The sequence below is a fragment of the Porites lutea genome, chromosome 2, assembly GCF_958299795.1.
Source record: "Porites lutea chromosome 2, jaPorLute2.1, whole genome shotgun sequence".
NCBI classification, from domain to species: Eukaryota; Metazoa; Cnidaria; class Anthozoa; order Scleractinia; family Poritidae; genus Porites; species Porites lutea.
Window position 1 is genome coordinate 49,872,261 of NC_133202.1, and position 14,109 is coordinate 49,886,369.

General features: G+C 39.9%; 2 protein-coding genes across 2 annotated transcripts; both read right to left on the minus strand.

Moving 5' to 3' along the window:
• Positions 1 to 861: 861 nt before the first annotated feature.
• LOC140926356 (glycine amidinotransferase, mitochondrial-like) lies at positions 862 to 3,242 on the minus strand. The gene is made up of 3 exons (XM_073376109.1): positions 3,030 to 3,242; positions 2,226 to 2,363; positions 862 to 1,131 (listed from the first exon to the last, which is right to left on the minus strand). The coding sequence occupies exons 1-3, from the start codon at positions 3,216 to 3,218 to the stop codon at positions 862 to 864; spliced, it is 597 nt and encodes a 198-aa protein (XP_073232210.1). The 5' UTR covers positions 3,219 to 3,242.
• Positions 3,243 to 7,206: 3,964 nt separating this feature from the next.
• LOC140928849 (uncharacterized) lies at positions 7,207 to 9,635 on the minus strand. Its single transcript, XM_073378650.1, has 2 exons — positions 7,487 to 9,635; positions 7,207 to 7,298 (listed from the first exon to the last, which is right to left on the minus strand). The coding sequence occupies exons 1-2, from the start codon at positions 9,633 to 9,635 to the stop codon at positions 7,207 to 7,209; spliced, it is 2,241 nt and encodes a 746-aa protein (XP_073234751.1).
• Between the last annotated feature and the right edge of the window lie 4,474 nt (positions 9,636 to 14,109).

Consider the following 14,109-nt stretch of genomic DNA (forward strand, 5'->3'; position numbering starts at 1 on the left):
AAAACAGCAAAATGATAATAATTGCAACATAATAGTAAAACTTAATCATTTCATTCTACGTGATCTTCTCTCAGTCTTAAGTAACCACAAAAACTTTTGTAACTTTTATAACTCAAGAAAGATGTTGAAAAATCCTTAACAGTTTCCTATCGGTTAACTGTGGTGTAAGTTCATTGAATATAAACACAATAAGGCTACACCAAATGTGACGTCAATCCAAGATTTGACTATCTGAGTTATTTCGGCAATGCGGCATTAATATTTCTTTATTGCTAAGCACCAAAAACGGAACCATTGAGGAACTCTATGGTCTCTCACTTAACTATTTTCTGTGTCATTTGAAGCATGTATATCCATTACCAGAGCGATGCTGTTAATAAGAATTTTTTCAGTCAGTGATAGAGGCAGCTGTGAAAACACCCGAGTTCTAGTCCAGATACCACGCACTGAACTTCAGGAAATGCGTAGGAGCTAAGTAAGAACATTAAACATTCTTGTTTCCTGTGTTCTGGTCTGGAGATTATTTCAGTTGTTTGAACAATGAACGGAAATTAAGTGGAGTCAAATAAATTCCTTATGTAATACTTAAGCGGAGAACTGATTTGCGGGCTGACATGTATCGTATCACGTATCAACCGTTAAACCATCAAATAAGGTGATTATAAAATGTTGTACTAGATTAAAGTGGGCGGGACTTTAAAAACAAAATATACAGGTTTTTAAAGATAACTGGCATACCTGAGGCGGAAGAGGAGACAGGGATATGGCACTTCGCTGTGATACACTCAGGAAAGCGATGGATATTTTGTCTGAACATTATCCATAAAGCGTTTATGGCTTTTGGAGACTTCTTCTTCATCATCATCTTCTTCGTCTTGGCGCGTGAACGAGAAGCGAAGCCGATTTCCCTTTCGACCGTAACGGCTTTATTACTGTCCAACCAGCCTCGTAAAATATGTCGATCTGATGACAAGGCCTGTCAGGATTGGACAGCACTAATCCGGGTCCGATTATGTTAAACGTTGCGTCGATGTGCATTGGATTTGGATCGTCAAATAACAGCTTGTGAACTCTATATCCTTGTTTACCCAAATGACGTCGCATCCATTCGATACCTAAGTTGTTAGTCACCTGAAATATGAACGGACAAAATGAACGATGCTGTGTCTTCTAATGATATAATGAAGCTTTAGAAAAGACGACGATAGTAACGAGAATAATATCCATGCACGTACTTCACCCTTTATATACAAATGTTTCTGTCAGTTTCCATTCAAGACTGTGACGTGAAATCCTATAACGCAACTTTTCATCTGTTTTATAGACGACGTAAAAACACAATCTCGCTTTTTTTTAATCTTTCTAAACTTAAGTGCGGTCCCCATGAATTAAACTCAAAACAAAACCGCTTTGACTTAACAGGCAGGTAAATCGGAAACTGAGTAGCAATGAAGCTCAGGGAGTGAACGAAAATTAACTTTTTAAAAAGTTAAGTTTTCTCTACCGTTGTTGTCGTCGGTGCTTAAGCTCTCTACAATAAAAGTGTTAAGGAACCATTATTTCCTGGCTCAGTAACGATCACTCACTATAGAGCGTTTTCACCTACGTGACCAGTGAATTAGTTAGTTTTTTGGAACAAAAGAAAGTTATTGCACGAAAAAGAGTTTAAATGCCACAGGACTGGATTGGTACACCAATATGGCCGCGGGCAAGTTTCACTACCGTAAAATTCCGAAAATAAGCCCCTCCATGTATAAGCCCCTCGAAATATAAGCCCCCCAAACTGGTAACGCAAAAAACCCTCCGTTAAATCGCCCCTCCAAATATAAGCCCCACGGGGGGGCTTGTACTTGGAAATTGCCCTCAGATAAAAGTAGAACAAAGCAAAAACGGTAAATTTACTTCCAACTATAAGGCTAGCCCAATCAATTTTGAAACGCAAATTTCCCTCCATAGATAAGCCCCACCAAAAATAAGCCCCTCAAAAAGGGCCTTTGAAAAATATAGGCCCCGGGGCTTATTTTCGGAATTTTACGGTATTTTGGAAAAGCAAAGTAGTCGACGTGAAATCCCATAAAAAACGCTCAATACTAAGTTCTGTTGCACACGACCATCGTTGAATAACCGTCCAATGAATTTCAATGGCATTATCTACCTATCGCTAACATACATTGAAAAATATTGCATGGTTCAAGAGTAGCAAAGCCAGCTTAAATTTTTTATACCTGACTTCTTTGGACGAAAATATTCAGCCCTGCTCGAGTGAAGTCCGCAGCGTCAAAACACGGTTCAAACTCAGTGGTAACAAACTTTCCTTCGGCTGCCAGCTGATGCCTGTCCTCAACTGTCTGTATCGGGTAATCCTGAGGACATAAATGTAAAAGATAAAAAAGTTTACTTATATTTTAGAAGTTATTTGTTAACTTAAGTTGGAAACAAAATTTTTCAAAAACCGAGTCAAATGGCCCAGACATCTGTCAGAAAATAAAACTGCCCCCACCCCCTCATTTCAAGTTAGCTTCTTTGATGTTTTCTTTACCGGCAGCTTGAACGGCACCACAACATTGTTTGGAAGGGATTGGTGGACGGAAACCTTGCTTATTCCCTTTTGAAGTGAGAAAATTCTTGTATGGGATCTGTATAATTGTATGATCATGATGATAGAAGATCAGAAAATAAGAAAATAATATCATTCTAAAAAGGTTAATAAAATGCTTACGTCTTAAAAAAAAGAAAATTAATGGTCAAATTTTGCGATGCTTAACATTTTTTTTACCACCTGGTAAATCAAAGGCCTTTTTAGCCAGCTTCTTCACTGACTAAAGGACTGGCTACGAATGCGAGTTTTGCTATTCACACTTGTCTTTTGTTCTCAGCCTCCACCTGTTCCTCGTGCAGTCGGCAAATTAAAGAGTAAGGCTCTTTGTTAAAGTTAAAAAGTGGTTACGAGCGATTAGCTCTAAATCATTTCTGAGCCCTGATAAAAAGCGACCTGGATAGGTGAAGGTGTTAAAATTCAAGATGTTTACCTGATCGTACAGGTCGTCACTCATAAGTGGCTTAGGCGCAGTAGTCCATTTGGCACCTTGTTTAAAGTACTCCTTGAGAAGGGGCCTGTAAGCGCGGTATTCAAAGAACCGTGATCGCCAGGCCATGGGGGCCTCGATGATCTCATCGCCGACAACAGTCAGAATGTCTCGTGGCATAGCTGCGTACATCCCAGAAGACGTAAAATCTGGAGTCGTGTATGACGATGCAAAAAAAAAAATCGTTAGCCATAATATCAATGACGCATAGGAGGATGCATTGATAAAGAACGGGTGATCTTTGTGTCATGCAAGGGACAATCTGTGGAAGCCACAATCGTGTTTATATATATACATATATATTGTTTTTCATTCAGAATATTTCTCCGTTTCTGATTGGCTAAAATCACACGCATAATTCATCGTAACCAGCTATTGTCGATCAAGTTTGGAAAAATTTTGTCATATTGAACTGGTGACGTCAAAAGTGCAGCAAAGTTGCAGACATTTTACTCGTTTCACCAGGAAGGAATAGGCGAACTATTGGCTAAAAACATAGAAGAACAGCATGAAGACAACTCGAAGGGTGAAATCTACTATCTGGAAAAAATATTTGTGACGCTGAACAACCCTTTAACTCCTAAACTTACCGATTAACGTGCATAATCGAAGATGAACTTAATTTCGATGGAGGTAAGCATGTTTTAGCTTGTTTATAAACTAGGAATTATTTTGACAACCTCGTTCGAGGTTGTTATTTTGAATGAATAATAAAACAATTATTGAATTCGGCTTTTTCGATGTTCGGGTGTGTCACCCCAATGCAGGCTCTTACACAGACTTGGCCCGTAAGGCAGATGTTCAAAAAGCATCGGAACGAGAAGAGGCAGTATGCGGAACGGAGTAATGGAGATCGAACAGGGAACTTTCACTCCCCTAGTTTTCACGACCACAGACGGGATGGCGGATGAATGTGTTAAGTACCACAGCAGACTTGCGGAGCTGATCGCAAACAAGAAGGGAGAAAGTTACTCAAGCCGCAATTTTCCTGGATAAGAGCTAAAGTGCATGTCTTTCGCCATCCCACGCTCTGCGATACTATGCTTGGTCATGAGAGGCTCAGAAGACGGCAGCTAGACTTTGTTGACTCAGATTTACAGATCGAAACATTACGGCCTGCATGAATTAAACTTTTTTTTTTCAGGAACATTTGAAAGAATTAGGAGTTTAGGAATACGAGATTTTATTCTTTTTAACTTCTTTCTTTTTAATATCAGAGACAGATAATTTTCTTTTGTCATGACTTTATAATTTAATTTTAAGAAATTGAATTCGGCTTCCGTATCATCTGAAGACTTTTATTAAAATATGGAGATCACAGAAGGTCACCCGTGTTATCCGCCTATGAAGATATCGGAGGGTGTTATCCGCTGAGGCCGTACACCCTCCTCGATTTCCATAAATCTTCAGACGATACTCATTCAATAATTGTTTGTTATATAATTTTTTGGGCGTAAATTGGCGACCATGAACCAGTAAAAAGATCACAAGCTACTAAAATGTCTATCTTGATTTTCAGTGTGTATTCACTATGCTTTTCATATGTAGTTCCAAAACTTTTCAAATAAATCATTGTACTCAGAAAATATAAATTCTGGGCTTCTCAGTAGTTTTACCTTTGAGAAGTCGATTGCTTCAGGACCACAGGAAAAAATAACGGATTCCCATTTTTGGATATTTTAGGGTATTTAAAGAATACCCATAAAAATCCCAAATTTGGCAAAGTGAGACAAGTCCCAATCAGGCAATTCCCAACCAAGTTCCCTAATTGGGACTTGTCTCACTCTTCCAAATTTTGGATTTTTGTGGGTATTCTTTAAATACCCTAAAATATCCAAAAATGGGAATCTGTTTTTTTTTCCTGTGGATCGACGCCGCACAACGACCCCTTCGTGCCGTAAAATCTTACAAAATTCCTCCACTTCGGAGTGTGCTTTCCTAAGATGTTCTTCAGGGAACGATCGACCTCCAAACCGACGGAAGAATGGCCAGTTCTTCTCATAAGTGTTTGCTTTCACTTCAGCAGAGAACTCCGGTACGGTAGCTCCTGAGACAAAATCGGTATTTTAAATTCAGTTTGTTTAAATTACACAGATGTAAGCTTGGGGAGCTGAGCGTAATTTAGGCATAGTCCATAGTCATGAAGAATCCAACCGCTGAACTTCGGTCGAAACCTTTATCGTGATTTTATTATTCCCCCAGTTAAAAGGTATTGTAACCCATTTTAATTTTATCCTTCAAAGATGTATACAAATACGTGCTTATATTAGCTCTTGTAGTGACTGAGGGTGATAGTGTACTGTATTTTTAAAGTAAGGGTTTTTGCGTTTGTGAAATGAGAGTTACGTTTCGATTGTATATGCACACTTGTAAACAAGCATTAGACCGTCTTCCGTTATTACAAATGTCTGTCGATCGCGTTACAGTTTCTATACACCTTCTATAAACAGCAAACCAGACTGAGGGCTCGCAAGATCGGCTTGAGGCGACGTGCCGTGCGCCAGCGAACATATGGCTTGCGTTTACTGATTTATAACAACAAAGTCGATCTGGGTCAGATAAGAAGCAAAGAAATCGTTTACAGTAGATTCATAAAGATCCCATTGGGCTAATTAATCTTGCTAAGGGACAGGTATAGACATTTTTTAAAGTGACACTTTAAATAAGTAACTCATTTCTTCACACGAAACTCCTCTGGACCCTGTGCGATAACATGGTCGAGCGTTTACAGAGAAGTGCTGCGAGAATAGTTTACTTCTCTTCTGGGGCGGAGCTGTCTACGGATGAAATCATTATCAAATTGGGTTGGGAGCCTTTAAACAAGCGTAGAGAAGCCCATGTCCTTTCTCTCGTCAAGATATGTATTAGAAACAACGCACCTAGCTATCTTCGAAATTACTTTAAGTTACGCAACTTTCACATTCATAGCTATAACACAAGAAACAGTGAAAACGTAATTTTGGTAAAAGTGAATTTTAAGTGCACGCAGCAATCAGTCTTTTACAAAGGGGGCGAGGATTTTTAATAATTTTAATAAGTCTTAATTCGTATTCATATTATATAAATAGTTTTTATAGCATCAATTTTAACTTTTGTGATTTGTGTAGTGTTCTTGTCAGTCTTCTTTTTCCTTTTAGTTTTTTAGACAGATTTTAATTAGCAGGACCTGCATTAACGGCCACCAGTTTTTCTAAACTGACGCAGTCATCCTGGGTAAACATGTTTTTTATTATGCAGTTAAAACTTTTGTATGCTATATACAGTTAAAATAGTGTGACGGGGCGCGTAAGCGTAACCCGTTAACTATAGCGAGAACTTGGTACAGAAATATAGATTGAAAAATTGAAAAATATATATATAATTATCACTATAAATAACGCTACATAACATGGATGTCCATAAGGATGTCTACTATCAAGTTAAACACAGATGTATATGCCTTGGACACCAAGCTAGTAATGCCATGTCATTACAAGAAAACGGCCAATCAGAGCGTGCGTCGTCTTGTAGCCATAGAATAAAATAATATCTTACCAAGGTACCCAAAAACTAAAAAATGTAAGCAAATTTATTCTCAAACGAAAAAACGCAATAGGTGGTGACGAAATGAAAGAGGTTAAAAATGGCCAAAACTGAACAAGAAGCGAAGTAAATCGAGCTGTGTGACGTTGTTCACGGTCGGTTACATTCAATAACAAAAAAATTACTAAGAAACGCTTGGTATTTGGTACAGGAATAACTTGGGGACACCCCACTATTACCGGCCAACTCGCTAACATAAACAGATGCTGAATCCACGGAAAACTACGTACGTTTGACTGCAAAAAAAAACTCCTGTTACTCTCTTATGTCTCCATTACGGACTTGGGCACATTTCTTGGTGCCGATATCACAACAAAGTTCGACATTTGCTTCTCGTTATAACCGACATTAAGCACCGTCTTCAGTTAGTTTTGGGCTTTTTCCTGCACATATATAGCTCAAAATTCTTTCTTTTTAAAGCGTCTGTTTGTATTGCAGTCAGTAATTTATATCCAAATGCATGTCACCACTCTTATGCACCTATGTTCCCAAAAATAAAGTTAGTTACTTTTCGCACCGTGCGCGGTATTACAGATTCTTACCACTGCGGCGATAACAGCAGTCTAGTATAATCAGCTCCAACCAAAGCAGCATGTCTTTTTATCTTGCATTCGTCCATTGTAAAAGCAGCTGTGAGACTGTAGAATGTTTGAAGTGTACTATAGTTAGTTAGTCACCACCACCACCACCCCCTCCTCCTCCACCCCCACCTCCTCCACCCCCACCATCGCATCCACCTCCACCTCCTCCACCACCGCCATGGCATCCACCACCACCACCTCCTCCTCCTCCTCCACCACCACCATCACCTCCACAACCCCCTCCTCCTCCACCAACATCGCAACCACCTCCACCTCCACCACCACCGCCATAACCACCGAAACCACCACAACCACCATCATCACCTCCCCCAATCCGACCTCCTCTACCACCACTACTGCACCCACCTCCACCTCCATCGCCAATAAAGCCATCAAACACAACAAAATTTTCCAGATCACCAATAGCTCTAAGGCGACCGCCACCACCACTTTTAGTACTTTTGAGAATTCCGGTTGTGTTGAATCCTTTGTCGCTTGTAGCTCTCTGCTTAGAGGATGGCACAGATTTCTTGCAGGGCGTTGATATATATGGTTTGCAAAGGACATTGACTGCAGACACAGAAAGCGCTAAGGCAACGATTTCTGGAATATCCCGAGCCGATGGGGTAATGGAAAACACTCCTCTATACAAATCAACATGCAATGACGTACCCGAGTCAAGACAAATTAGGTACAGTCCACCCTTATCATTGCGTACTTCACACCACCTACTTGCACCGTGAATCTTAAAAAGCCTGATTTTCACTTGACCAGCGGATCGATTGAACATCTTTCCTCTTTGCCATTTTCCAATACAAATACCCCAATCCTTTCTACCTCTGACAAGCATGGCCCTTCCACCCTTCGCGTGGTTCCAATAAGCACATCTTGTGTGATTTTCAATCGCTTCTTTATCGGGAAGAGTGTCGAGATCTATTGTGTGAGAAGATGCAACAACAATACCGTCAAGACTGATGATCTCCACTGCCGATAGCAAACCTGTAGAACTGCGAACAACGCGGCACTTGAATACTTCATACCCTCTGCAGTCTAGCAAAGTTTGCATAACAGATTCGCAAGGCAGTTCATTCTTTGCAAGATGTCTAGGTGAGAACATCGTCTGTGGAAAACTGAGTACCACAGACGCATGGTTGACCTCCGCGGAGTTAATTTCTGGCTGAACTTTAAGACAATGATGATGGAAATTCAACTGAGCTGTCAGCCTGACGATAGCTTTTGCAGACTTCACAGGGATATCGATCACCCACGGCAGTTCAGATATTGTTCCGCCGCATGGAAATGGGTCAATAAAGGAGATCAGGCTCGTTTTAGATGAGCCAATGGCACTTTCAAGACCATTTTTTGTCTTTTGGTGTAATGATACCGTTATATTGTGGAGGTTTTCATTGTCAACGATGCACTGAGATGTTATATTGCGACAGTGTCCACCTTGAATCGTTGTTTCCACAATAAGCCCGCCCGTAGGATCATAAATACGGACAGTAAAGGTCTTCTTGGCGTCCACATTTACAACCTCTGCCTGCAAAATTTTCATGACATACGGCAGCCCTGGAGGTCTGGGATGAGGAGGTTCACCTCTGTGCACGGTTCCTGGTTTGTGATACTTGAAACACCATATTGTCCTAGTGCCAGTCTCAGTGCCGTACGAAATGATTCCCTTGTTACGATTTGACTCTTGGCTTCCAGGGATCACAACTGCCCCAAAAATTTCTGACGTCACTTGCTTGTAGTTCAGTGGATGATGTAGGTGTGCGTGCCAAATCAAGTCGATATCGGTACACGGAATCCTCGGAGCTTGGGGATGCTGACTTTTGTTATACAAATGGTGTTCGTATCGCTCAACAGCACTTGCCAAAAATTTATTATCAGTGAAGTGCGAGAGTGATACTTGATAATAGAACTTGGACTGGCAATAGGACGCTCTCTCGATGTCATAACGAATTTTCAATCGGTGTGGCTGAGTAAACGAAGTAGGATAGTTCAAGTCGACTTCAAACTGTTCTGTAGGATAGGTTTTCTCCCACAAGTATCGTGCGTTTTGAAGACCTGTTCCTCTCTGGTATCTGTCCATAGGCAAGTGGTCAACAGCTTGAGAGACAATGTTCATGCAGTCCTGTTCATAATCTCGTGGTGACAACATGTGAAGATACCACACCCAAGCAATGTCTAATGGAGCTGCAAGGAGTCTACTGGCGCTACCCTCTCTAGCTGCCAGTGGGAGCCAGAACATTTCATATCTCCTAATAGCATTTTTGAGGACAGGACCAGCATACAAACTTGGAAAATCATCTACTAAAGCAAGAAAGTCTAGCTCTATTTTAGCCTCCTGGATCAAGTTTAAGCAAGATATTTGACTAAGTGTCATTTTTCATCTCACCCTGCAAAATATATAAAGTATAGTTCATTATGAGCTCTAGTCTGAACCACCTGTTGTACATGTTGAGCACTATCTGTGTTCAGCACAGCGTGTCGTTAAGGTAATATCATGTGACCACTCATCTGAAGTCTCTTTTATTCTTTACTCTTATTGTTCTCAATGTTTGCAGGCACTATGATTTTCCCACATTTGCATATGAAATAGAAATAAGTATCTCGTGTGTCACTCAACTTAACCCCTGCCGGACTTGATTAGGAACTGGGTGGATGACTAGCGTTCAATATCCTTTCGTGATGACTCCAACTTTTTTGTCTCTCTCTTGTCTTTTTCTTTTCTTGTTTAATTGTCTTTTTTTATACTTCAATGCTCAGTGGAAAGCATTTTTAGATTCATTTCAGTCACCGGATTGGGAAAAGGGCAAGTTGGCTCAACGGTGCCGATCGATTTACGGAGCTGAGTCCAGTCTCTGATCCATCAGAGGAGGAACCAATTTATTGTGGGTTTGCTTGGGTGTAACATGAATTCAAAGGTAGATTTTAGGGAAAAAGGTTTTCACGGTAAGAAGCCCAACTGAAACGAACCTTCCAACAAACATAACCCACGATATAAGCAAACTCTTCCGCGAAAAGACATCCACTGACAAATAATCTCATCTCAAGAAGATACTGGTCCAAATTACTTGAATTTTCTCTTTAAAATAATTTTACTGTCGAAGTTTATCGGCAAATGATTTCTTGTTGACCAAAACGGCCCCAATGAGAACAGTCATTTTGACTCAGTGTTGCATAAAAACGAGAGGTTTACTGAACAGAGAGCCAACAGCTTATAATAAAAGAAATTAATCAATCAAACCTATCCCAAACGATCCACGGGCATCATTCAACCGATTGCATTGAGACTATAAATGGATGGTAATCTTAATTTAAAATGTTAACATTGTAGTCGAAACGAAAACGCATTTGTCACAAGATAAAATGTTACGTTTAAATTTTTTTTTCCTTTCGTTTCTTGTTCATGGAAGACAATTATCCTATTGTTTACTAAACTACAGAGGAACGCTCTTCGCAGTCCCTGGGTGACTAAAGACTGAACTACTGAAACTTCAGAACTAATTTGATAAACAAATCACTTCATGGTTGGTTTGCTTCTACGATGTTTATTCACTTTTTGCGAAAGATCGCAAACGAGCGAAAGAGCGAACGAGTGAGACCTAGATAAGCTTACATAAACACAACATTTTTCATCATTATTTCCAATGTTTAAGGTTAGGGTAGCTAGGGTTATTTGTACACGTCCTAAGTTACTGCTTACCTTGAAGACTTACTCTTCTTCGTATCTCGATCAAGTAGCTAGTGAGATTTAATTAACCAACCGAAAGGCACAAGCGATATTTATATGTTGCCGACGGTCAAATACCAAGTCATGAAATTTACGCACAGTTTATTTACTTTACTAACTTACGTTTTCAAGTAAAGTTACTTTGAGGGAACTTTAAACTGACTTCTAACTGCGTATGCCTAATTGAAATAGTGACGTCAGGACATTTCCTTTATACTTTAAGTACCGAACAAGATTCATTGAATTTCTGCAATTGACTTTCCTCAAACTCAAAATGTCGTACGAACTCAGTCGTTAAAATTCGCACTCATTCTTGAAAAAACCTTCGTGTAGAGAACAGCAAATAATATCAAAAATTTAGGATTCTCTTTCAATTGATTGTATATGAAAAGGGCAATCCCTTGGAAAATGTTTTGATATCTTCAGGAATTTTCTGAATACCACATGTATACGGAAAACGTTTATGCTCATACACGCTTAAATGCACAAAAAGATTAAATAAAGATGGTGATTGCATGTCATGTCTCAAGGAACGTTCGTTTGTGGGTGTGATAAGTTTCCTTTAATTACAATCTTGCTGCGTTTGAATTTTTTTTTTTAATTAACACTGTCACATACCCTGCGAGCATGCGAAAAGTAGTTGTCGGCAGGGGCTACTTTTCGCACGCCTGTTCATACCGCGAAAATGTAGCCTCTGCTCGCAGGGTAACTGTCACACTTCCGAGATCAGAAATACGGCGAACATAATCCTTTGTTGCGGTGTACACAAAAGAAGGAGGTATTCGATTGCTTATTTTAAATTTTGTTGAAAATATTCAGCAGCTTGCGCTCAAGTACTTGTTTGTCGACGATAAAGGGATAATTCTACTCCTTTCGCGTGACTGACTTAAAGTAAAGAGGGTTTGTTTCGTCCGTTTGTTTCGTAAGCAAAGACGACGGCGACGTTAGCGAGAACGGCAAAAAACTAGATTGACAAAACAACAACTCTGAACGTGCATAGCGGTTTTTTGGCATTTCGTTGCCGTCACTGCACGACTACGACGTGAAAATGCCTAATGTCAAGTTTTGTCGGGGCAGGGGGGGAAGGTGTGAACACAAGACAACGACTTTCTTGCCAAAATTTGAGGAATAAAGCGTGCAGGAACAAAGTTGGAAGCAGCGCGACTTCACTTGTTAAGTGACGTTTTCGTAACATCGTAACAGCATCAATGGTCAGCATTAGTGAAAATACTATCAGTTCAATTCTGTGATGCTGTTCGAGGAACCGAATATTTTTTGGCATGCAACTTGAATTGACAGAAACTAATATCGAGAAATCCACTCTCTGGGGTCCAGGTCCTATGATGACCGCAAAAACCGCAAAACTGGGGGTAACTTCAGTCATGAAGGTCATACAACTTGATCTCAAGTTTTTACCTACCTTTGCCGTCACTTCTCAAAATCATTAATACTTCAGGAAATAATGGCTGACCACTTCTTTCCAAATGAAAATGATTTTGATATTTTCTCTCGTGTTCGGCAGTATTTTAACATCTCTAGTTCTCAGTATGACGCCAGTCATCTAAATTTAATGGTCATTTTAGAATAAGAACAATTGACAAGGAAGACTGAAACGTGGCTTAAATCCACTAACATGTATTCCGTAATTACTTGAATACTGATTTTACTCATGCACATTCGACGTTTATCGGAATTGAATTAATTTAGCATAACTCAAAACTGTGGAAGGAGAAACGACGAAACTTTTAAATGAGTGCAACAGAAAGAGAAAAGCAGTGAGTCATGATTGAAAAGCACGGAATTCGAAATTGAGTGAGGTTAGCACATTCCCCCCTGGTCCTCCAGTAACCGCCCGTGCGGATCCACGTCCCTTGCATTGCTTGTGACGTCATCAGCTTGAAAGGTTAAGGACAACTTTTTAAAGAAAACTCGTTCGACATTTAACTTGTGCAAGCGCATCCCATACCAGAATCAGTACGACCCAGTTGCTTAAACGGAATTTAGCCAGTGTTTAACAAAACTGCGTTCTTGGCCATTTTCAGTTTGCCGAACGCTTTTTAGCCTGCGAAAACAACCGTTTCTCCTCGCTCTTCGCCGCTGAGCACGTTTCGCGCGGAGGAACGTCTGCGACTCAGCGACAGAAATTCCATACTGCTGACGCACAATCTGTCCGGAATCCGGTCAGAAGCGCTGATTGGTCGACGGAGTAGTTACATTAGTCATTGTTTACGAATGAGAGACAAAAGACATAAGGCCACACAAGTCAAATGTAAACGCAATGAATCTCTAACAAAACAGTCAATATTTGTGGAAAGTAGTCTTCTCTAGAAGAGGCATTTGAGTTTTGCTGGAGCTTGTTCGCACACACTTTACCAAAATCGACCAGGAGAAACGTAAAATTGAACAAATTTTGCGTTTGGAACGACCGGATTTATTATGAAATAACAAAACAATAACAATAAAGTCTTTATTCATCAGAAGATTAAAAATACATATCTTTTGTTACAATTAAGTGTAAAAAATTTTGAAAAAGATAAAAAGTAAGAATTAAAAATCTAGTATATTACATAGCTTATTCATATTTAAAAACTAAACGGTTAATAAAAGGGTTTTTAAAACGCATAGTGTTAATCTTGGGTTTAAAACAAGTTTCGTTCCTAAGGGCCTGTTTACACGGAGTGGGGGACCCCGGTCTAGTGGGGCTGGTTTCTTTTGTTTTCACGCTCTGGGGGACACAAAACAAAAGAAACCTACCCCACTAGACCGGGGTCCCCCACTCCATGTAAACAGGCCCTAATATTGTAACTGGACGGTTTAACACGAGGCATAATAGATAAAAGTGGATGCCTTTAGCATTTATTTAGTAACTTGTCTGAAAATTCTACGGTCTTGCCTCCAAGAAATCATAATCACTTACAGGCTTAGACGTATATTTCCTTTTGAAACAGCGGTCTAAGAAACATTGTACAGGTGTAATATCGGTCTCGGAGGAGGTGTAGACAGATAATGCGTAATTAATATTAGGTAGAACTATTGTATTAAAGAGAAGGTCTATTTCTGACTGATTGTACCCCTCTTTGCCCAGCGTTCTAAGGATATGTAGGGATTTGTTAGCTTTAATAAG

Excerpts from the sequence above, each read along its gene's own strand:
- LOC140928849 (XM_073378650.1), bottom strand. The coding sequence starts at position 9,635 with ATGACACTTAGTCAAATATCTTGCTTAAACTTGATCCAGGAGGCTAAA. Across the intron at positions 7,299-7,486 it reads TGTTGGTGGAGGAGGAGGGG|CTGCTTTTACAATGGACGAA; the intron begins GTTGTGGAGGTG and ends ACAGTCTCACAG.
- LOC140926356 (XM_073376109.1), bottom strand. The coding sequence starts at position 3,218 with ATGTACGCAGCTATGCCACGAGACATTCTGACTGTTGTCGGCGATGAG. Across the intron at positions 2,364-3,029 it reads GTGACGACCTGTACGATCAG|GATTACCCGATACAGACAGT; the intron begins GTAAACATCTTG and ends TTATGTCCTCAG. Across the intron at positions 1,132-2,225 it reads TTTTCGTCCAAAGAAGTCAG|GTGACTAACAACTTAGGTAT; the intron begins GTATAAAAAATT and ends TTCATATTTCAG.